At 41.7% G+C, this 25,234-nt stretch overlaps 1 protein-coding gene across 1 annotated transcript; it reads right to left on the bottom strand.

Moving 5' to 3' along the window:
- Positions 1-1,054: 1,054 nt before the first annotated feature.
- Positions 1,055-24,934, bottom strand: tbc1d16 (TBC1 domain family, member 16). The gene is made up of 13 exons (XM_063903132.1): positions 24,765-24,934; positions 20,628-20,840; positions 19,887-20,049; positions 18,882-19,169; positions 13,402-13,596; positions 13,004-13,151; positions 12,710-12,874; positions 10,387-10,535; positions 7,959-8,093; positions 6,806-6,992; positions 6,137-6,316; positions 5,172-5,318; positions 1,055-3,942 (listed from the first exon to the last, which is right to left on the bottom strand). Exons 2-13 carry the CDS (start codon positions 20,806-20,808, stop codon positions 3,643-3,645), a joined length of 2,238 nt encoding a protein of 745 aa, XP_063759202.1. The 5' UTR covers positions 20,809-20,840; positions 24,765-24,934; the 3' UTR covers positions 1,055-3,642.
- Positions 24,935-25,234: the final 300 nt, after the last annotated feature.

Below are 25,234 nucleotides of genomic sequence, written 5' to 3'. Positions count from 1 at the left end.
GCTTTTTCTCTTGGGAGGCCTTATATTGTTTGTCAGAAAACAGGAAAGAATATCCCCTGCAGAATTCACACCTCGTGTATTTTATGTTTGCAAAGTTAAAGGAAGGCACACTATAAAGCACAACTTATTTCATAGTATGAGAACATGTTTGCCGGAAGTAGAAGGCAGATCAAGTGATGTGGATGTCTGATAGGAGTCACCAATATAAGAGATGGGGTAGACATGAGAAAGTTTAACAAAAATATGAATCATTATTAGAGCTATGCATGGATTTAAGTGCCTGTTGGGCCTGTACATGATAACAGTTTTTACTCTTGCTGAGGTTACGTTTTCTCCAGTAAATCAGTTAGCTTTGTGCAAACACATCAGTGGTTTCCTGCTGACCTGCTGGAAAACCAGAGTAAACAATTCCAGGGAATTGGAAACTGTGATATATCTTGTTTCCACACTGTCTAGTCAAACTGGTTTGCAGAGCATGGGATCACAAAGTAAAAGCATGTTGTTCATATAAAATTCACCCTTAACTTGATTTCACACATCTAAGAAGTCAGCATGATATAAATCCTGCAGCTGTTTGACTTCCTGGTCTGAGATATTACTGACATTGAATATCTCAAACTGAAAATCTATAATAAGATCACCCAGTCTTAATTTCCAGTTATTGGAGATCAATATTTGTTTGTACTTACTGGCTTCACTGTCATGATGTACCATTAATGCTTTTATATTGATTCCTACAGTAAACAGTACACAAAAACTGGACTGTATGGAGATTATAAGCATAGCATTTATGTCCACAAAGCAAAGTAGGTCAAAGCAATAAGTATTATTATTAATTTGTGAACCTCTGCTAAATCAGAAACTATAAATACAGTCATTATCTCTACTTTATCATTTACAATACAACCTAACCATTTACCGCATTTTTACCATGACAGAGTTTTTCGTTTTTCAATAAATGCATCTAATTGAATTCATACATTATTTTGATTATAACCTTATTTTTCTATTATGAATCTTAATATCTTAAATAATAAATAATAAAAACAATAGACAGACTTCCTTCCATTACTGGATCAGTGTTTATTGATGAAAAGCATTGGTGGTGGTTCTGTAAATCCCAGCAGAAAAGCATTTAGAAATCAAATGCTTGATACGTTTTGTTGTAAAACATTGTATGCCTGTGTTTTCATTAATACCCACCATAAGAATAGGCTAGTTTTTTTCTCTGAGATGTGTACAGTAATACATCGACATACCATAGAGCAACATTGTACATTCAGTGATGACTGATAAAACCCCTTTAAATAGGAGTAGTCATGAAGGAGGCTCGTGATTTACGGTGCCTTTGCAGACAATGTGATTTCAATGAGGATTTGAATAAAATTCATGAGTTCTCACACACACACACACACGCACACGCACACACACACACACACACACACACACACACACACACACAATTCAATTAGTTTTCCATCGTGCATCTCTGACTTTGCTCATTTTACCGGAGCCACCCAATCTTTATAATAATAATAATAATAATAAATTAATTTTATATAGCGCCTTTCAGGACTCTCAAGGTCGCTTTACAAAGAGTGTGTGTGTGTGTGTGTGAGTGCGTGTGTGAGAGTGAGTGAGGGTGCAAGTGCGCAGGGCGCCAGGTGGGGTTGTGAGGGGGTTAAAGTCCATTTAAAACTCTGCGTGCATTTCTAGCAAGCAGCTGCACATGATAACTAATGGGGGAAAGGAACAGTTATGAATGTCATTTGCAGAGACTGCTTGCTGAGTGAGAGAGCGAGAGACCACAAGAGAAACGGAGAGAGGGGGGGGGGGGGTTTGCTGATTGAAGGTCCTAATGTTACATTTTAACAGCAATTTGAAGATGTTTTCAGCCCCAGGAGTGTCACTCAAAAGCCTCAGAGGGGAGACCATCTTTACATCAGGGACTTGCAAATCACAGAGGCAGGATGGAGATCACTCTCTATCCCTCTGTGAAGCTTAGATCGTCCCTTTTGTCTCTGTCCTGTATTATTTCTCTAAAGAGTCCCAACTTTTCTTCTCTTTTTCTCCCTATGATCACAGCTGTAATTAAAGAGACTGGTCTGGGGGGGGGGGCCTCTACGGCTGTTCCCCAACTCATTACCAGATGTTTGGAGGTCACTCCAGTTTACACACACACACACACACACACACACACACACACACACACACACACACACACACACACACACACACACACACACACACACACACACACACACACACACACACACACACACACACACACACACACACACACACACACACACACACACACACACACACACAGTTTGGTGAGTGAGAAGAAACACAAAAAAGCAGATACATTCATGTGGACTGATTCTGAGTGTTGATAGTGCTTTGTCATTCATCTTTAAGGTGAAAGGGGAGAGAACACTGAAGGGAAACAAAAACACTGCTGTCTGTTTTTCACAAGCCTTTCTCAACATGAAGAAAAAAAGTCTTCTAGTAAAACACAAAGTGGTCTATTTTTCTGTCAGGATAAAAACATGATCGATTCTTTCTTTGGCTGACAACGCTATCATATCCATCCAATGCCTCAATACGCTTGAAATGATATCTTACGGGAAATGATTAAGCTCCTGTCTCGACAGGTAGGGAGAACCTTTGTGACTTACCAGAAGGAAACAAATGCCTGGCTTCCTCCCGCCTGTCGGGAAACACAATTTTCAACAGTGATATTTTGTGAATGTTCCTTTTCGTCTTTCTGATGAGGAAATATGCAGAGCCCTGTCATGATGCGAGTGTTTGTCATGTCAACACATTCTTACCTCTGTTTTGGGCTTGAGTGTTTTCCAAGAAACACGTTGTGCCCTGTATATGTCGAGGAATTGCTCATGCAAGGCTATAATATTGCTAAATATTTGTAATTGCTGATATAAACGCAGACATTCACTTGTTTCAAAACAAAATCAAACTAAAAATTAGAGTACCAGTCATTTGTTATAATATCATTTGTAGGTCAACCCCTCTTTGTTGACACAGAGGATGTGGATTTGGTGTTAAAAATGTCCTGCTCAGGCTTGAGATATGCTCATGTAATTTGATATTCACACAAGTATTCCATTGTGAGAACATGGCAACATTTTTTAAAAGTTCAAGTTCAAGTCCCGTGAATGAATCTCCAGTTACATTTGAACCTCGGTCAGAGCAGTCTGCACGATTTTGGGCTGCTTGCCTCAGACCCTCATGTGACCCCTGCCCACAAAGCCCATGGAAGTATGCCAAGCCAGCAGCAGACTCAAACCTGAAGTAGCCCCAGAGCAACATTCCCCCTGGTGATTGTCTGTCCTGCACCAAGAGGAGAGCAGCCTCTTGCTCTGCTGCACTTCCAGCTGCAAACCTTCCTCAACGCAGAATCATGTGATACTGAACGATGTAAATACCATTCTGGAAAGACAGTATTCCACATTGCACCAGGTTAAAGGACCAAGTGACAAACCTCCTCAGTAAGATCGTAGAAGCAGGGACTTTGGGGGAGAGGAGTCAGAGGGGGGGACAAATTGTTCCGAAATCCAGCAGATTGGATCCAAACCAACATGGGGCAAAGACCAGCAAAGCTCCCCATAGCCCCCGCCCTCAGGACTGTTTCCGGAAGGTGAAAATATCCCTGGTTTTAGAGCTTTTTTTGCCCTCTGGTGTAGGCGTTGGGGTTGGGTTCGGCGAGGGCGAGGGTGTGATTGAGAGGGAGGGTGAGGAGGGCTGGGGGGTGGAAGTGCCTCCATAGGGGCAGCTCTGCGAGTCCGGGTGTTCACCAGAACACTCCACAGTGGGGATGTAGCGGCTGTCCCACATCCCCGGGCCACACAGTTTACAAAGGTCGTGTAGACTGCAGGGGATTCTGGGTAGCAGGCGGAACTGGTAGAGAAGGCTGCGGGCCTGAAAGAGCAAGGGCGAAAGTGTCAGAATGAACCAAATAGTGAAAGGAACTTTGTATCGACAAGAACCAAATTCAGGGAATGCTAAATAGCTTGTTGCCGATATCATAGTGGGGAAAGATTAAACAATACCCTCGAGTCTGGTAACAAAACAATGCCAAGGTCAGCTAGCTAAAAAGCCGGCATGCATCGGATGCAAAATCTCAGGCAACAACAAAAAGGAGTCACGCCAGCCGCATGCTAACATGAGCGCACTGCCTGTGGTTGCAGCCGTACCAACACAGCATCCATAAACATGAGGAGGCAGGCACAGACACAATAGCAGGGGAGCAGATCATCAATCCTCTGCATGGCACGGCAGCATCCCATCCTGCACCTCAAGGCCGCTGCAGCAGGTTACAGTATGTCAGAGCCTCGCTGCAGCCTTAGGGAGGGCTTACTGATGCCGTTTTTTGATAAATGTAATTCAGCAGTCTGTGGAGCATGTTCATAACCACAGATGATTTTAATATTTAAGGATGAATGACGTCCTATTTATTATGGGGACACACACGTGGGGATGCAGAATGTTTGGGAATATTCAAGGTTACATCTTTTAGGCATTAAAGACAATTCAGGGGATCTTATGGGAATTGCTCCGGCACTATTTACTATGTCATTTAACATGTCATATGCACATGATTGAAACATTTGACAATATCTAACGCATACATAATCAACTTCTTTGTCAAATCTATTAAAGCGTCAGATATATACAATGTGGTGAGATGCTAGGTAGCATCTTAACTCAAACTGAAAGGTACTTTAAAACCTTGAGACAGCAACATTGGCTCTTTTTAAACTTAGGGTTAAAACAGAAAACTCATTAAAAAAACTAATGTTTTACCATAGAAACAAATGTTAAAGGAGAATGCACTGTGCATGCAGAGGGATGTAGATTTGCTAGATTTCTTTCTAATGTTATGATGGCAACTGATCATGTGAGGGAAGAGCGTGCTGCTAAATGCAGGGCGTGGTTACAATTAGATTTGAATCCTAAAGACCGTAAGAATGTTTCATTTGTATTACCCTTCAAAATTGTGTGAAGAATTCCAGAGTCTAGCTACCCCTTATTATGCAGAAATGATGAAAAAATGTTGTGGACATTTTGCTGACATTTTATAGCTCTTTGCAACCCTATACACAGGTGATGAAAAGGCAGGAAAACCCAGAGCATCTACTGCTGTTTACCTTGCGTAACACCAACTCTCCATTCATGTGCATGGAGAGGTTGCTGAAGTGGAGCAACATTTGGTCCGTGGCGAGCTGCTGATCTGACACATCCTCCCCGTAGAGAACAATGATTGCCACACACAGGAACAGGTGGAAGTAGTCTGTCTATAAAGAGAGGGGAAAATGTTGGTCAGCAAGTCTACACCTAAACACAAACGCAGGAATATTTGCAAATTAGCCGTTTTTTAAGGCCCTAAAAATAAAAACATGGCCTACCATCTCTTGTACAGGAAAGACAAAAAACAGAAGCACAAAATGCAAATCTACCAAGAAACCCAGTTCAAGGAAAATGCAAATTTTGAAGGTATAGTATTTGGAATTTTAAGTTAACAAAAAAAAAATATCTGAAATTCTTGCTTCTGGCCGATATGCGGCATTCAACTGTCTAAACCGAGGCTTTTACTCTGCTATCTCCTCTATCAGCACCTGTAGGTAAAAATCATAACAGCAGGAAGACTGAGATATATATTTTTTAATATTCTGAATCATATCTGAGATTATTGAAATGTCTATTACGTTTCACAACATTCATTTGAAAAGCTGTGAGGCCTGAAGGAAACTTGAAATGTATCTTTTTTAAGTGAACTAAATCAATATTGGATATTATATATGTTGAATGTCTACTGAAAGAATATCACTGTTGAATTAAACCTTTAAACCCCTTCAAAACCAAGAAGGAGTATGACATGTTAAAGGTATTTAGGAGGATTATAATAGTCCGTAGAGACAGGCTTTAAAGGGATGACATGGGATTTTGTTTTAAATGCAGAATTTTATTTTAGCTACATGCTTCCTGAAAATCATAAAAAATGTGAAGCTGTAGTGAAACAGCAGAAATCAAGCGAGAGTCTGTGCTCTCGTTTATACAAAGTTCTTCTCACAAACTTGTGTATGCAAAGGAGCCATTCAGACTTTGCCCTGACCTGATAGTGCGCCCAGCAGGCCTCCCACATGCGCAGAGCCTCGGTGTCGGGGAACTCTCGTTTGAAGCACAGCAGGATCCAGCGGTGGCAGAAGAGCAGCTGGAGGCCATCCTCCCCCAGCCCCGTCAGGTGCTGGTGAAAGCGGGGCAGCATGAGACGCAGCAGCTCCCGCAGGTACATCTGAAGGCGGCAAGATAGGACACACACTGTCTTACAAACACATACATTTTCTGATGATATCAGTACTCTTCTGTACTGGGATAATGCTTCTCCAGGATGCACACATTTAATAGATGTGTTTGAACCCGGTAACAGTGTCACAAATGTAAAAATAATAAAAATGATCAACATAAATGTCTGGAGACAATGATCCTTCTCAGTGTCGCTTCGTATTAATGTTTAGGGGTTATTAGAATTTAGGGAATTTAATTAATTTTCATTCACACCTTCACACTGCTGACCAATTACAGCGTGAAGTTGGTTGACGTGTGATTGTCGGTTTCGGAAATGGACAGAAATGGACTCAGGAAACAGATGTTGGATTTCCAAACCTTTTCGACTATCGGACTAGCACTTCAGATGGACTTTACTGCCGCCTGTATGTGCATCTTAACAGAAGAGTAACGCCAGCTTCATTCTACTCATATGCCACAATCCGACTCTACCTACCAGCTGCCTCTCCATGTCTTCATCCCGCGGCGAGCTGATGAAGATGGTGTTCTCCATGAGGCCGACGAAGCACCAGAAGGTATCGCTTTCGTCCTGGATCTCAGTGAGCAGGGGGGCCACCAGGTCCGACATGCCCTGGCAGTAGCCCATGTCTGGATTAAACACTGCATAGTTGAGCAGAATCCGCCTGGGTCAAGCACAGCACAGGGACATCATTGTAACATCTCAGCAGAAAACAGAACATCCAATAGTGTATAGCAACATAGTGTCATAAACATTTTCACATCCCTCACATAGAAATGTTCAGCCAAACCACTAAAAGCACGGTCCCGCCCAAACACTGAATGATCCAGCATGTGTTTCTGCATTGCTGGTAATTCCCTGAAAAGCATGACCAGCCCTTCTTAAGCGGTTGCTATGACAACTCTTCTGGTAACCAGGGACCTTAATTAATGATTTTCTTTTTCTTATATATATGTATATATTTTATATATTACTTTGAAGTAAACTTCCCTGGCAGTCCTCACACATTAGTAAGGATTGTAGAAACAAAAGGAAACCCTGAGGAATTCTTTTTATTGTTATCAGTAAAAATAGATGTAATTTAGAGGATTTTTTGGGGAAGCGCACTTTACAGTGGGTTTGTGTTTGAAACATAACAAAAAAAAATCAGCATCTAAAGATGGAATTACATCCTCAGAGCCAATGCCCCAAAGTTATCCGTGACATTTCCGTACAATAGCTGGAGATGACCGAGGAAGCTTGAGATAAGTGCTGTGCATCTGGATTTGTGCAGTGCTGGGATCACCCGGCCACAGAAGCAGCATGAGACATAATACCTAGACAAATACCAGGAGCCTCGATGAGAGTCACTAAACTAATATGCTATTTAAATCCTCTTGCTCCTCGTTTAGAAAAGCCATTAGCTTCGAGTATGCATCAAAAGTGCTCAGACGGCTTAGTCGGAGTCAATAAAGCATGAAACTCATTTGCGGCTCCCCTAGGGTTCAGAATATGAAATGAATAGGTACGCATGTGCGTTGGGCTGAGGAATGGGAATGATAAGGATGGATTGAGAGAAGGTGAAGGCACGAGAGACAAAGATAGAGATCATGAGAGGTAAAAAGGGGGAAATGAAGAGAAGTGGTCTGACCTCATGATCTCCACATTGGGGTTATTCTCTCCTCTGAAGAAGTGGTTGCTGCGGTCTGTTCTCACCACGTCTTTATCCACCGTGAACTGGACCTTTCTCCAGAACTCGCTGTGCTCCTCCGGGCTCATGGACAATCTGAAAAATAAACCAGGCGGGAAAGGAAAAATGAGATACAATAAATAAAAAAGCCCTTAGTCAACTACACAAAGCCAGTGAAGATCATTTTAAAAGGACAAGAATAGGAAAGGATCAAGATTTACTGCAACCTCTCAGGAAATAAGGGTAATTAAGTAGATGCAAATGAACTGTGGGGGTGGGCAAGCACGGGACTGAAGGGGTATTTCAACCCCCGTTGTTCCATTGAGGATAAAACCACAACAACAAATCAACCATCCATCCCTCTAAGAGTTAGGGACTATATTAGCAGTGTTCTCTGTGTGTGGCACTAATGTACTCAAGTCCTAACAAGCAGAGGGGATTTAATTAACACTGTTTGTTTTCCATGTGGCCCCACCAGGAATAATGAGCGCACACCTGATGCAACGCCACGCAACTGTTTAGTTTCACCGCTGTGTGTTTGTGCGTTGGACCCTCCCCAACACCGAGTTATCTTTCTCTCTGGAGGACTCAAGGAGTTCAGAACATGTTTTCACCACTTCATATGCATGAGGCCGGTGTATTGAAGCAAAACTGTAGTGTTAACATTAAATAGAAGCATGATAGTTGTAGAGAGTACTACTGCTCCGGACTATTTGCTATTCATTTTGTTTTACTTTCATTCTTATAGCGAATATAGCATGGATCAATCCCAAAGCATTTATAGAGTAAGTTTGTTTGCACTGTAAAACCCAGATGGGCCTTTAAAATGCACACATCTCAACAAGGAAACACACAGGAATCAGCACAAAGTAAAAACAATAAAACTATTATTTTTCCGAACAAGAACTCCAACAAACTTTATTCCAGCTTCTCACAAAGAACGACTTGTTGTCTGTGTCCTGAAACCTGCATCTCTTTGCATTTTGACCGTTGGTCAGACAAAACAAGACATTAGCAGGAATGAAAAATCATTGTTAGCTGCCGCCCTGTTCAGAACATGTCGAGTTTTACCAAAGAAGAAGTTAACTTCCTCCTATCTTCCACAAATATGAACCAAAAATAGAACAAGAATTTGAGTCACTGGTGCAGCAACATTACATATAAACACTTCCTCTTCAAACCAGCCAGAGATGACTTTTGTTCAGGGTACGTTTGAATTATTATTATAATTGAATCTTTTGGTAACTTCACAGAATTTCGACTTGCAGACAACTCATTATCATAACCAACAGTGTTTGAGTGCAAGTATGGTTATTTAAAGGCAAGAATATATGGTTGGCCTTCAAGTCATACCTGAAAAAAGTTGTAGATGTAGAAATGCAGCATATGTATGACCGTTGTTGTGTGTTTGTTTATCATATTATAGGATTTAATTAGCTTTTTGTGTTCTCAAAGAGGTACTGCACACTTGGCTGTAAACCATATGACTGTAGGCCATAAAATGTATATTATAAATGTTAGCAATTTCTAACAACAACTGACAATTATTGCAGAAGTCCAATAAATAAAGTTACTATAAGGATTACTTACAATAGCTGCATTGTTTCCCTTTGCAGCTGCTTGGTTATCAAGGCTAAGGGAAGGGCAGAAGGTGAGGAGACAAGGAACAAAACCGTGGCCGTGTGCCCTTCCTCCTAATGATGCACCCATGGCCCTGATGGCTGTTCAGTGAAACAGGCTTTAAAGGAATCCACATCAAAGTCAGAACAAGGGCTGTAATTACCCCTCTTCGATAAGGCCTTCTGACGTATTTAAAATGTTAATAGGCCATACAGATGAAACCTGTCCAACATGCACACTCAACCTTTGTTTGATGGGTGAACACAAATAAAGATTTAGAGGAAGTTTGTGTGTGTGTGTGTGTGTGTGTGTGTGTGTGTGTGTGTGTGTGTGTGTGTGTGTGTGTGTGTGTGTGTGTGTGTGCGTGTGTGTGTGCGTGTGTGTGTGTGTTTTCCTTCCAATGAATATGATCTGATAACCGCTGACATATTTTCTCCCCAGAGACCATTTTATTTCACACTCGGCACCTCCCCTTAACACTTCCCTGATTGAGCGTATTGATTGCTCAGCGCCTGCGATGAGAAGCCACAACAGACTCACATATGGCTAAATGTTTGACTGACTGAGCGTTTGGCAGCCGATACTGCTGCCACGTGACAGTTAACCTGCTGTTTCACAGTGTCAAGAATACGGCTGTGTCTTGATCAGTCTTTTTTTTTTAATGACTTGATTTCTGTAACCCTGTAACCCTTTATTTGGGGGGAGCCAGAAAATCTGCAGGATTCTACATAATAAAATGCATATCTATTTCTATCACGCTGTTGCCCACCTCCTCTGCTGGATGTCATGATAGTCTGTGCGTTTTTGAAGCCTCCAGGCCTCTCTCTCCTGGGAGGTGGAGTCATAGCTGTAGTAGTGCAGCAGGAAGGGCCACACCTCGCCACGGATGGATGGGTCGATACCACCGAAGAAGATGGCCTGGCGGAGAGTGGGAGGCGAACAAATGTGCTGATTACAAAAGGGCAAACAGGGGGCATACAAGGAGGGATCACTTCAAACAAGATATGCAAACAGTGGTGTAGATGACAGAGCCTGCCCTCAGCTGTCATCTTACAGAACTACATCTGATGTCTCATAAGTATAACGATAGGCTGAGACCATGATACTTCACTGTGATAAACTGTTTTTTTGCACAGCAGCTCCATTTGCAACATCAACACGGAGAAATATACAGACAAGAAACAACGGAAGAGACATTTAACACAACATTACAATCACTGAATATTTTCAAGGGGTTTTTAAAACATTTGATCCAGGATTTTAAACTCTGATTTTATTTTAAGGATTGATTGGTGTACAAAAGAGTGCTTCAGTATAATTATGTTAAATCATGAGACCCTGTATCTCCTATTTGATGGCAACAATTCATATACGCTATACAGGACATGGTTGGGGTCAAAGACACTGGAGCATTTTTGTCTTGTCAAGCAGCGAGGAAACACTTGGTCCATTTCGCAATACTGTAGCACACTCATAACAATAAAGTTAAAAACAGGTGGTGCAAAATGCTGCAAAACCGAAACTCCTGTAATGTGCATGTCCAGCGAAAACACTGCACTCCTGTTTCTGCATTTGGCTGTTTACAGAGGAAATGTTTTTGGTCACAGTCTAACTGCCACTGAGTCATTTCAGAAAGACGGTAAACCTTCATTTGAGTCAATCAAAGAGAACTCAGATGACTCAGGAGGGGGGGGGGGCATTGGCCAAGACAAACCATCTCATTATTGAAAGACCAGAAAGTTACAGATTCAAACTGAAAGTTACACACCGTGGCATTTACTTTCAATATTACTTTCAGTGAGCGGAAGATTGACTGTATGGAACGCAGCAGGTGAGACCTTTTGCTTTCCAGGTGACGCAGCAGGATTGTAAAACACATGTACAGAAGGAAGTATCTCCTGCCTGTGATGAATCTAAACACATGTGGGTACACTTTCTTTGGTTTACCCAAGGTTTCAGTCCTTTAGGGCAGTCTATATTTCTTGTGAGAGGCTTATGCTGCCACAATGAAACGCTTGATAGGCATTTAGTGTGCCACATCAAATACCGACAATAAACAGAAGCAAATCACAGGGTTTCATTATGCGTGGTATTAGCAAAAAAAAGCTGTACTTCAGAAAACGAAAGGAATCCATCTTTGAAGTGCGACTTGGTGGAATAAACAATGCTACAATTGAAAGTAATATCTTTTACACCAAAAGCCAAATTCATTTGTAAAAGTATGGCCAAAAAAAAGGTCACAAGCCTGTGGGGGGCAGTGCTATGATCTGGGGTTGCTGCAGTTGGTCTGGTCTAGGTTCAGCAACGTTATGTGCCCAAAGAATGAGGTCAGCTGACTCCTTGAATATACTGAATGACCAGGTTATTCCATCAATGGATCTTTTCTTCCCTGATGGCACGGGCATGTTCCAAGATGAACAATGCCAGGATCCATCGGGCTCAAATTGTGAAAGAGTGGTTCAGGGAGCATGAGACATCATTTTCACACATAGATTGGCCACCACAGAGTCCAGACCTGAACCCGATTGAGAATCTTTGGGATGTGCTGGAGAAGACTTTGCGCAGTGGTCCGAATCTCCCGTCATCAATACAAGATCTTGGCGAAAAATGAATGCAAGACAGAAATAAATGTTGTGACAATGCAGAAGCTTGTGGAAACAATGCCACAGCGAATGCGTGCCGTAATCAAAGCTAAAGGCGGTCCAACGAATATTAGAGTGTGTGACCTTGTTTTTTTGGCCAGGCAGTGTATGTACAAATGCATTATTTGTATTAACCTATTTTTCTTTTCTTTTTCAGAGTGATCTTTTACTTTTGCTGTCATCTTTTATTATTGTCATTATATTTGAAATCCAATGTTTAATGCATATTTTTTTTAAAGGCATGCAATTAACAGCCTGTTTGACATGATTAGAAATTGTAATGAGTATTTTTATTCTTAGTTGTAAGGTCATCTACAATTTTATGGAAGCAATGTTAGTCTCAATAGTTTATTTGAACAAACAACTGTAATCATGAAAGGCTGTGTACCTGAAACACAAATGTAAATTATATATAAAAAAACAACAACATGCAGACCCAAAAAGACAAACCTTGCGTAGTTTATACTCCTCCTCCACCTGGCCACTGTGGTTGAGGTGACGTAGCCAGGTGGTGACATCCAGCCGTCGATAAAGCTTCTCCTCGGGGTGAGTCTCAGCCGAAGGCAGGGTGGGCCTCTGGATAGAAAACTGCATGCAAGATTTCTCACTTGCCACCTGACAGAATAAGAATGGAATGAGCATAAAAAGTGGGCACAGAAGCTAAATATGAGCACACAACTAAGAACATCTGAACAAGTCTTGATACAACTAGCTGCTAAAAAGTATTTTGGATTGAAACCGGACCTGGTCTTTGAGCTGAGTTTCCCTGCAGCACTTCCACTGTTGGAAGACCTCAGACAGCTTGTCCAGGCCAGCATGATGAAAATGGAGGATCTTATATTGGCTCTCTCGACTGGCGATCACCAGCTGGCCACTGGTACACGCCTCATCACTACAAGGGCATCAAAAAAAGATTCAGGACTGTAAGAATATAGGATTCACAAAATAAATGTGAAGGAAGGGGCTTATTAGGGCAGTAACAGACATATAAAAATAAAATTAAACCATTTTGTTTCCCCAACTCATTTTCAAAAAACAAATCAACACCATCCTGAAACCCTCAGAATTTGTGTCAGGCCTTGCACAGTAGCGCAAAAAAGTGGCCCCCACATGACCTCAGTGACCTTTGCGCCCCCTGTTACCTGAAGAAGAGCCTCAGCGACCTCATGTGACCCAGGTCCACCCTGAAAACACCGCACAACTGCTCCAGAGCCAGCACCTTCTGCTGCTCCTCCCACCGCACGGCCTGCGATTGGCCGCCGCTCTCGGAGGGGGCGTGGCTGTCCAGACTGGAGGCGGAGCTTACAGAGTGGGTCATGGACTCTTCGCACAGCTCCCTGGCGTAAAAAAAGAGAATGAGATTTTCCTGTTTTAATTTGTATGTGATTCATTGTGAGTTCATTCTGAGTCATGCTTCTTATGAAATCAAAAGGAAGGAGACATTGTTGTTCAAGCCCTAAAAATCTCTCCTTTTTTGTGCCTCATATCCAGAAATGGGGTCATTTTCTATGTGGAACAATGGTAATAAATAATGTGTAGAAAGAGACCAGCGGTGTTTAGCGCAGGGATAATTGTGCATACATATAGCTCAGTTCTGTCCTGTTGTTTTGTGTGTCAGTATGGTTCTACCAAGAGGCTGAGAATGGGAGGAATGCATGGAGGCTTCTGAGGACACACACATACACACACACACACACACACACACACACACACACACACACACACAAGGAAGTCTGTACACACACAAATCATACTGTCTGCCTTCCAATTTCCCCTGTCATTCCCCCATGGCCAGCATGTTGTTCCCGGCACTGAAACCTGAGCCGCTGGAGGAGACACACAACTGCGCACACGCACACACACACACACACACACACACACACACACACACACACACACACACACACACACACACACACACACACACACACACACACACACACACACACACACACACACACACACACACACACACAGGACCATAGCTAATGACCATAATGCTCTCTCAAACACGTCTTGAGACATGCTAATGCTGAGAAACAGAAATGTGTTAAACCCAGCTGTAATTTGAGAAGTAGACTTCCACATGAAGTTATATGCTTACCAACTACCATCAAATACACTTACTTTTTATTTATTTAAATCATTAAAACAGGAGTCATAGTTTTTTTACCTCCAGTAATAAAAAAAGAACTGTTTATCCAGCGACTTTGAGTGTGAGAAAAGCGCTACATAAATACACTTTTCTGTTATCTATTTGTATGAAAAATGTTTTGTATTGTTGAGGAAAATGTAACTTTTCCCTCTAAAATAATTTATATTTACAACTTTTTTACACAAGAGGCATGTTGGTACGTTGAAACTACGTAGGAGGCAGGCCCAGTCCAATCTATTACAACCTGAATCAATCATGTCTGGCTAATCATTTCCCCGTAAGCAGATGGGAAAATAACAAGGCCGATCAATCCAAGCTGCACAGTTTCCTCTGCTATCTGCTATCTTCTGATTTACTGCTCACGGTCTCGTGTATCACGCCACAAACCAGACAGCAGAATACAAGGAGACTGCGAGAGGCGCAGACGGCTCTGGTTAAGGAGTGAAGCAAACTGAAATCCATTTTAAATGACTACTGTACTTGCTTTTTTACAAGTATGATGACCGTCAAGCTCAGTGTTAACAAGGCCTTCTAGGCCATTTACATCATTCCCTTCTCTCTGCACGCTTGAAAGAACCAAATGCATATTTCCCTGCATATAAATAAAATGCAAAAACCATGGAAATTATGGTGAGAAACAAGACTCTTGCCATGCTTGCTGTGCTGCATTTAAGCGTGAACTCATAAGAAGCGATTAACAACGTCTGTCGGTGTCAACAGCTTCATTCTGCTCTTGTTCTGAAGGCAGCAAACACAGGCAGCAGTCACTATACAGAGAGAATATTATGTAAACAAGCTGTTTTGATGGAGTCAGGCATGTCCCACCAGGCCAAGGTGAGATCAAAACTGCCCCGAGGCCCTTACACCACCTCGCTCCTCGTACATGAGGCTTTGCCCTTGGGGAAGATGCTGCCAGGTCACCCTGAGAACCAGGACAGAGGGCTACGGGCCTCCAGGGATCCCAGGCCCTTCAGATAATCCCCGGAGAGACGAGGGAGGGGGGTGAAGAGGGTGGTGTGGGCTCTCTGCAGTGCACACTTTGGAAAGTGGTCAGTACAGTGAGGAGTTTGAAAAAAGGAGGAAAACATCTGACGCTGATTTGTGTGTTATTTTTGAGTAATGTGGTGTCGTAATACTCCCAGAACCAGTAGCAAGCATTAAAGTCAGATGTATGTCTCCACTAGAAAGGGGATTGGAAGATAAATGGGAAGATTATTATAGGGCCTATAAAAAGGATTCACCCACAACGTTTTATTATTTTACTACAGGGGTTTTTCTAGAAAAATATAGTATGATGGCACTAATGTCCCTTCCGGCTCAAATGACGGCCCCGCCCACTTTCCAGGCATACATATTGTGATATGATAGTTTCTTCATGTTTTAAAGCTTCTGAGTCATATATTCCACATCAAATAACAAATAAATCCAGAATCACAGTTTTTTTTACTTCCTCTACAGAAAAAGGACAGTAAAAGAACCGATCTGATTCAGAAATTACAGTATCAGTGTAAGCCTGCTGCCTGACACTCGTCCACCGGCAGACCGACCGGATAACCATCCATCCCCTATTTATTCGGAGCTCTGTAAAAACAGAGCTGTCTATGCCGTCTGACGCTTTGAGACGATTTTCATATTTTTGTATTTCATAATTAAACCGTTTTTGATGGAACAGAAATATTGTTTTCTGGCATCACTTTAAAATGTTACGGGGAAAATCTCCATTTTGGTCTGAGGGTGCACGCTGACAGAGAGGCAGCACCTCTAACCCGGTTAAGACAAAACCCTACAGATGTATATTATACTTGTAAAGCCCTTAAATCTACTTTGTGTAAACCTTTTTGTATTGATCAATGTCAAAAAAAGACTTTTGATTCAAAGCTGTAAAACAATCCAGTAAAAACGTCCATGAGGGGGTCCAATAAATCCTAAAAAGTGAATTGATTTTTAATGACTTACTTTGTTTTTTTTATTGTTTAGTTTTAAATATCCAGTACCCAGATATTAATTAGAATAAAATACTGTAATGACTTGTGGACAGTAAAGTTTAGTACAGTGAAAAGTTGTTGTTGCTTTGTTTTATGGCTCCTGTGATATATTTTACTTTCATCTGCAAGTAAAGCATGAAAAAGTCAGGACGGTCAGCAGAGGTTTCATACATTTCTGGTAAACTTTGAAGGAACTTGTTAAGAAGCTTGACAGAGATTGCTGTGGATTCCTCTCTTTGCCCTCTCCCACCACTCTCCTCTTTCTCCCCCTCTTTTTCATCCGCTCTTGCACTCCCATACGCGGTTCTTTCTCTTTGAATGATTCCAAGTGACATGTTTCCAGTTCCTGGCCCCTTAACAGTGTCAATTAAAGCAAGGGAGAGAGAAAGAGAGATTGAGTGGGTTCCAGGGTTTTGGCTGCTGCTCCGCTCTCTTCAGTCCTCTAATCCGGAGAACTGACATTCAGCCCAGCACAACAACCCCAGGAGCACTGGGAATCAAAGGGCTTCACACAGACTTTAGTGAGGGAAGAGAGGGGGAGAGATATTTGAGAGGTGGGCAACACCGAAAGAAACAATATTGAGAAAAAACAGAGAGAATGAGCAAGAGGAAAGGATGCAAAATAAAGGAATGGACGGGTAGAGGACAATCCGAGGAAGGGAAAAACAGGCAAAGACGGGGACGAGTGCCAGAGAGCTGAAGAGAGACACTAACAGCGAGTGAAGCGCAGAGGAATGGAGGAAGAGAAGGACAGAGTAAAAGGTTAGAAGCTGTGAAGCAGAGAGTGCTGCCAAGTCACACACTGACTGCACTTACAGCAAGCTGGGGTCTGAGAGTGGTTAGAAAGGCCTAAACACACACTCTCACTCTCCCTGACACACACTGACACAGGCTCACATTCTAGGCAACATGTCAGGCCAAATAGCTGCGTGAGGAAACGGCCACGGAGGGAATCATAAAGTCAAATGGCCGTGAGGTCCGAACAGCCACACAATCACTGTCCAGATGGCTCGCCTGATTAGAGAAGAATCTCTGGAAGCGCTGAGGTTTTGGGTTCGCAGGATTTGGGGACTTATTTTGGGCCATCTGTGAAATGATGAGACATTTGGACTGAGAGCTGCTTTAAGTAGGTGAACCCATCTTCATCAATACATGCCACCCACTTGAAGTCATCTACCTGCTTTCCCTGTAAAGGCACATACAGCTGTAGAGCAGTAAGCCACCTTGTGGCCTCAGAGCAAAGTTATTACTGTGCAATCATTGTTTTCCTTTTTGGCTCCGCCTTGTGGTAGCTTAGAGTAATTGAAAAAACAACCTTTTATAACAATTGTATTAACTTTAAACAAATAACAATCTGTGTAAGAATGCTACAAAAGGCTACAACAGTTTGTTATTTAGAGTTTCTCAGATGAAATGTTCGGTCTGAAAGCAATTACATTTCCTGTCCGGTCCCTTCATCGTATTATTTTTGGAGGTAGGAACTGCAGGAAAAACACCAACCCGCCTACACAATAAACTTGACATTTCTCTGACTTTGAAATACCATTTAGCATACATTACACATCAGTATCATTTTATCTGATTTCTTTCAAGTAGAAATAATTGCCAAGAACACTTAAGCTTAAATTATGCAATATTTATAAAGAAAATGTTAAAAATCTAAATAAAAAAGGAATCTTTTAGACGTCTGTTTAGTATAGCTAAGGACGAGGGGCATTCAGTGGCTTGGACCTTATTTTTTGGATTCTGGCTACAGCCCTGATTACAGATTACGTTTTTCCTTGTGTCCCTCGCCCCAGGCTCTTTAAAATCTAATAACAACGTAATTGCACAACTGATTTTGTAAATAAATACTTTCAACATAAAATCAAGCCCAATTAAGTTCAAAAGCAAAGAGCTGCATGTGACATCTCTAACAAAGGCCTGACAATGACAGTTATTATTTATTTAAGAGGCAATTACAAAAACCGAAACAAGTTTGTGCAACGAATTCTTTGATACTTGACACAACAGGACTGGAACATCTGACAGCAAGCCTTTAGAGCTCCAACAGAGATAAGGCGGTTCTGGAACTAAATCATTTCCAAAGCAACTTAAAAAGGTCCAGTGACGCCAGATAGTTGTTGCTTCAATTGTTGTCAACTAAAAACTGTTGTCAACATTATGATGGTTATGTGCTGAACAACACAACAAACCACATTTTTTATAAATGCCTTTTTTTTCCTATTATGTTCTGTCTTTAATGAAAAAAAAAGTAGACAGGAAATGAGGAGAGAAACAGAAGAGCCTTACGGTGCAGTATGAAGTACTCGGCTAACAGAGTGCTAAGCACATCCTAAGTTTTGATGATATTTAGGACAGTGATGCAGTTATAAGACTTACTAACAAAACAAAGAAACTTAACTTCACTTAATAAATTGAAATGCCTTCCTAAATAGCAAAACAGTGAACTAATGCGTCTCATTTCAACCCTCTCACTGACCTGCTTTCACTGTCCAGGAAGACAGAGCCGCCGCTCTCACAGAGGGCCTCGCTGACGGGCGACAGGCAGAATGGGGATGAGAACGTGTCCGAGTCCGAGCCCATGGTGCTGTCCCGACTCACTTCGTCCGACAGCTCGCATGAGCCCTCGTCGCCCTCCTCCCCCGCGGAGGGCATCTGCTGCTGGTGAGAGGAGGGGTCCGCTCCTGCCTCTGCGGAGGTGCTGCTGGTCATGTTCCTCTCCTCGTCCTCATCTTCCTCCTGGGCTGCTGCGTGACGGGGATGGGGTCTGGAGGGGATGGTTGGTTTAACACATTATAAGCATTAGGTATAATTGCGTTACAGGACTAGAAACTTTATTTTTAGTTTCATACTGTAATCACATGCTTTCTCTGATATGGAAATTCATGCTTTTCATTTAAAGTGGTTTGTATTTAAAAAGGTTTACAGTACACGGAAAGATTGAAATAAATAATGACAATACAAATATTCTATCACAAAGGAGGATTCAAATAAGTTTCAGTAGATTTTGAGGAATATTTGGGGAATACCTTTTGCCAAGATGTATAAAATACCAACATCTTTACTTGCACATCTTGCAACATTCTCCTGCACTATTTTATTTCTAATCCGTCATTTCTTTCACTATTTTTATTGGTTTTATGTTGTGTGTGTATATATATATATGCCTGGGGCTTTAGTTTAAGCTTTCATTGCCATATCTACACTATAGCTACTGTTCATATGACAATAAAGCCTTTGAATTGAATGTATTTTCCGACCAATAATATCATTGTTTTCCAAGAACAGAATAGCAAATAGCAACAAATGTGCCTTTAGCTGTTAAGCAATTATTACAAAACTTTGATAAATCTATGTTTATTGTATTGGAATAATATGTAGTGCTCTTTAACAGATGTATTATTATTATCATAATAATTACATACTTTTGGTGTGACATTTTAAAGACTTTGAAGATGCGTGTTTTAAGAAAGGGCTTTCCTACCGTCTGCCTCGGCGGCGTGCATTCCTGTGTACAGGGGAGCTCTCCGGCGTGATGTAGCGCAACGCCTCTTCGTCCTGCCTCTGGATGCGGGAGTTTGGCACCCAGGTCAGAATCAGGGTGGTGCCCAGGCTCTCATCTCTCTCCGTGTGCACGCACAGGTAGCCTGAAGGGGGCAACAGGAACCACGGATAAGTTAGGAACAATGATGTTGAGAAAAAGTTGGGTAGCTTATGAGGAAATGACAAAAGCAGCTGGGAGCTGCAGCCCAAAGACAAACATGAGAAGATAAACACACAAAAGGATGACGACACACCCTGAGAGGTGAGTAACAACGTTACAACACACACACAAAATTTAACAATCACATGAGATAAGAGATGGAGAAAATGCTGTGAGCAGTTATAGCAGGGCAAGTTTAAAAATGTAAACCAGCAACACAGGCCACTGATGCTCATATTTGAAAACATAAGTAGAGAATCACACATCCTTCATACCAAAAAGAAAAAAGTCAAACAGACTAAATATATTTGAGTCTGTCTGGACAGTATTGTCAGGAAAAAAAGGAAGAATATATATATATTAAAAGCCTGTGAAATGCTGACAGCAGGACATCTGGCCGACAGCTGTAACTAAGACATGTGATTCAGATTTCTCTTAAATCTTATCTTTTAGACAGCTTGCCTTTTTTGTCCACACAGAAACACAGCAGGAAAGACAGTCTCTACTTCAGTCCAGCCTAACCTGGGTGGTGCTCTGCCAGGCCGGGCAGGGGCTCTGCAGGGTGCACGCAAACATTATTTTTGGAGAAGATGATCTCGCCGTCCAGGCCCGAGCGCAGTGATGAGCCTCCTGCCCCGGGGTTAAAGGTCAGGAGGTCGGAGGCCTTGGAGGAGGCACGCCGCAGGAGCCGACCCAGAGACATCTCCTCAGGCACCGGGACACTGGGCCCATCCTCTGAATAATTGGGAGCAGAAAAAGGGAGATTTAGGCAGGAGGGGAGAACAGGGTAGAAATGGCATCTGATTGTTAAAAGAAAAGGAAAAGGAAAGGGAGGGGGACATCAAAGAAGTGGGAGGGGGACATCAAAGAACTGAAGGAAGCAGGTAGATAAAAGTTCAGGAAATTGTGACACAGCTTAGTGCCACAGGAAAGCTCATATCCTCACCTACACTTCACCTGCTCTGTCACATGTGTCCCTGTATCTGCAGTGTCCTCTCTGCAGCGCTAACCCCCCCCTCCCCTTTTCCCCCCACTCCCTTCTGCACTTGTTCAGCATTTTTCTTGTGCCACATTTTCTTTGCCTATGGCCTCAACCTATTAACAAATTCACAGGATCTGTGTGGACACTGCACTAGTGTGTACCCAAACGCGTCCCACCTTTTGTACACAACACGCACACACACCTTCATGTGCGTACACTACACACACAAAGACAAGTGCAAACACACTTCACCCCATCCGTGTGAAATTGGTAGCAGATAACAGTAGCCGACAGATGACATCAACAGAAACACTGAACTGCGACACCGGTGTTCAACGTGTCTGCTTCAGAGACAGCATTGTGCGATGAGACAAACTGTGAAACAAAAAGTAACACAGCTCTTCTGATGTTGAAGTAGGTGTTGTTAAGGTCTTTCTCCTTTGAAAACGCTTAAAGAGAATCTCACTTTTGAGACTCAAAGACACTTAAAGCTAATAAAGTCAAAGGTCTTTACGACCCTGGTCGTTCACCTCACACAGAACTCAGTTATCACCCTGACATGTGTAGCTCTATCTTTTGACCCACGTCATGAGTGTAACCTTGTTTTTTTTGTCGGCTGAACATTGACATGTACTCCCCACTCCATTGAAGGAATGTTCCCTCCTTTTTCCTCAGAGGCCATGTTTACCTCCGCCTGATTGAGCAAGCACCCCACTTCCTGATGCCAGGCCCCAGACAGGAAGTCTGCTGGCACGAAATCCAGGCACGACCTCGGAAGAGGGGGCTTACTGTAGGCCGTCATTTGGTTTACATTTAAAACGGTGTGGGGGTGTCAGTTTGTGGGTGTTTAAATATTTTCACTGTAGAAAAAAAATGGGGCTGCCTTTTTTTGTAGATAATAACGTTGAGCTCCTTAATGGATAAAAATCACAAAGTCTGCGAGCCCTAGGTCTTTTTTTCATTTCCAAAATCTATATTCAATTTAAGATAATATCAAGGCTGGGCAACATGGCCAGATCTACATTCACGATGTTCGTTATTCATATATTAATGACAATACCACGATACATCATGTTTTCATTCAATTAATAAGTAGTGAGTCTATATAAAATACCCACTAATTAATGTTTTTTTGTATACACCTGTGTGAATTCAATAATTGACAAATGAAAAGTATTTTCTTATGGAGTTAAGAATGCAAAAAACCCCAGCAATTTTGACATATTCCCCTCACATTTTTACCCATCAGACTTTCTGAAAAATGTCCGTTAGTATGTGCTTGTTTTGATCAATTTGAAACATTACCATTAACACAATATCTCAACGAATGATTTAATTATATGATTCAATTCAAATACGATAAACTATCATATTAAATAATTGCAATTCAAAAATAATAATCAAAAACGTAAAAAGAAACAGATTTTATCGGCAAGTGACAGCATCTACTGGAGACTACATCTGAATATTAGCTGCTGCCCATGGTCTGTGCGCTTCACATAACATTATAGTAATCCACTTAAATTAAATTTAAGGGAATTAGCGTACACACTGTCTTCATATACTCGGACTCTGCATTCCTGCATGAAAAACCTCCTGAACCTAATAACACGCTGTGATCTTGAACAGGACACACAGCTGTTTCCAGTAGCTTCATAACAGCAATAACACACTGTATTTGTTGGGGTGTTGTTATGCAGAGGGTATTTTGGTCTGCATGTGATTACAGAGCCACTCAGGTCAGTTTGATAGAGCTAGTTCTGTCTGGTCTCGCACTCCTCTCTTCTCCCCTCAACTTTAATGCTGTCAACACCTCGGTGAGCTTACAGACAGCCTCTCCTCGATGACCTTTCACTGTTTTATTAAATGAATAACAATGCTAGGACACCCTAACGTCTAGTCTCACTCTGGTATGCAATATATCACTTTGCCTGTCAAAAAGTTATAGTAAGAAAGATACACCATGGAAGTTTAGCTGTGAGTGTAGAGGCTGCCAGGCTCTCAGCTTCTCACTTCTGGGCTACATTAATTAAGTTCTCAAGTTGACATTTGAATAGAGGAGCTAATACTAAAACCCCTTTGCGTCTGTGCTGTATACCAACGGGCCTGGGGCAGCTGAAAGAAGACCAGTCACAAAGAATCCTGAAAAACAAGGCTGTTGTGTTGTACTCTGCAAAGGCTGGGTTAGTTATGAAGAAACTCGGAAAGCACACTAACAATATTTATCCTCCAAGAAAAGGTAAAATACTTTATTAAGAAATACCCCAAAAAATACCAGAGAGCACTGAGAGGTGTCCCACATAGAATAATGACAGTCAAGGAGTCCTTACATTAAGTCTTTGTTTAAAGTACATTTCAAAGTAAAGAAAAAAAGAAAAGAATATCAATAAATGGATATATTCAAACATCAAAAAGCTTACAATTTAAGTGTGTTTTAAACTGCATTTGACTGAACTGGTTTAGGATTATTTCCACACCTCTTTTACAAATACAGCCTAAATGTAATACACCCTACACAAGATTGCAACTCAATGCAAAAATACCCAAAGCTCGACAACCTCATGAATGTAAACTCATTCATATTTATCTCGTTCTTATTTAAAAAATAATGGTGAATTGAGCTGTATAACAATGTAAAGGGGTGTTGAGTTTAGATTTTACTTTCAGTGCCCAGGGTGAATTTAACAGTGGGAAAAGTACTCAGATCTTGTACTTGAGTAGAAGTAGGAATATCAGGGTAAATAATGTATAATATGTTATTATTATTATTATTATTATTATTATTATTATTATTATTATTATTATTATTATTATTATTATTATTATCAATGCTTTAATGTGTTTATCACAGCTGGTAAAGGTGGAGCTCATTTTAACTCCTTTGTGTACTGCAGGGTAGCTTGTGGATTTCCTCATGGTGTAACTAAAGTATTATTTAGGTGTTGAATATTTCAGATTATTAACCCAACACTGCAAAGTAACTAAATATATTAAATAAATGTAGTGGAGTAAAAGAACACCTCAGAATTATAGTGGGGTTGAAGTACAAAGTAGCAACAGATTGAAATACGTGTACCTCAAATTTGTCCTTAAGTACAGTACTAAAATAGAGCAAATCTACTTAGGTACTTTACACCACTGGAATGTAGGTTCAAACTGTTAGTCCTAGCCAGTGGCTAACTCCCATAACAGGCAGGTTGATGGCCTCTCCCAGTTTCCCTGTCCTGAGTGAGTCTGGGGGAAATGCCTCAGTGTGAAGACCGCTGTGCAGCAGAGGCGTGCCATGATGGCTCCATCAGCTATCACTACACTGACAGACAGCATCCGCCTGACAGCAGAGGAAGGATGGGACAAGGCTTTTGCCATCACAGCACTATTTACACACAGGCCCACACTCAGATACATGTGTGTTTTTGTCCTGAACAGCTATCTGTACCATCTTGAGCATAAATATTTTAGTCTAGCAGCCTAGACCACGGCCGAAATCCTTTGCTCGTTGCATTACAAGCCAGGTTTACAGGCAACTTCAAAGTTTGTTCAAGCTAGCAGCAGCAAAATACAACGGTGTCACATTATTTGCTCGAACCAAATAAATGTGTCATTTCTTGGATGTTGTCATACACCTGTTTATAGCAGGAGAAATGAATGAGAAGCAGAAAGGGGGCCAAGGCTCTCACCTTCAGCCCTTCAGAAGTCTACAGCCCGTGTAGGACATCCATCTTATCCAGCAGCAGAGCAGCATGTACCGGTGTCGTTTCACCGCCTTTTTCCCGGATTTAGCCCAGCTGTTACCGAGTGTAGTCTTGTTTGTATCCCTGTGTTTTCCGACAGTGACACCACACGTTTGACTGCTGTGCTTTCGACAGCAAAAATAACACTTCCGGTGATGACTTTCAAAGTAAAACCTTATTTTACGAATCCAGTGCTTGATGCTGTAAGGGAACTTCTGAAGCTTTAATTTGGAAGGTACAATTTATCGTACTTCCTTTTATTACCTGGTAATGAATGTCTAACTTGACTGAACAGATTCAGACCAAGCCCCCCCAAATCTGCTGCTTCCGGAAAGATGAGAGGCTTTTTCTATCACACAAACTAGAATTGGTATTGAAAACACTGTGGGACAGTAGGGCTGACTGCATTTTAAAAC

The sequence above is a fragment of the Eleginops maclovinus genome, chromosome 16 (genome assembly GCF_036324505.1).
Source record: "Eleginops maclovinus isolate JMC-PN-2008 ecotype Puerto Natales chromosome 16, JC_Emac_rtc_rv5, whole genome shotgun sequence".
NCBI classification, from domain to species: Eukaryota; Metazoa; Chordata; class Actinopteri; order Perciformes; family Eleginopidae; genus Eleginops; species Eleginops maclovinus.
Note: the sequence above shows the minus strand (reverse complement) of the source record. Positions and strands in the feature narration are given on the sequence as shown.

Bases quoted from the DNA above. Each gene is read 5' to 3' on its own strand.
- tbc1d16 (XM_063903132.1), bottom strand. From the start codon at position 20,808: ATGTCTCTGGGTCGGCTCCTGCGGCGTGCCTCCTCCAAGGCCTCCGAC. The intron at 13,597-18,881 runs GTCAGTGAGAGG...TTTTTACGCCAG, and splicing joins TTCCTGGACAGTGAAAGCAG to GGAGCTGTGCGAAGAGTCCA. The intron at 12,875-13,003 runs GTCCGGTTTCAA...TTATTCTGTCAG, and splicing joins AAACTCAGCTCAAAGACCAG to GTGGCAAGTGAGAAATCTTG.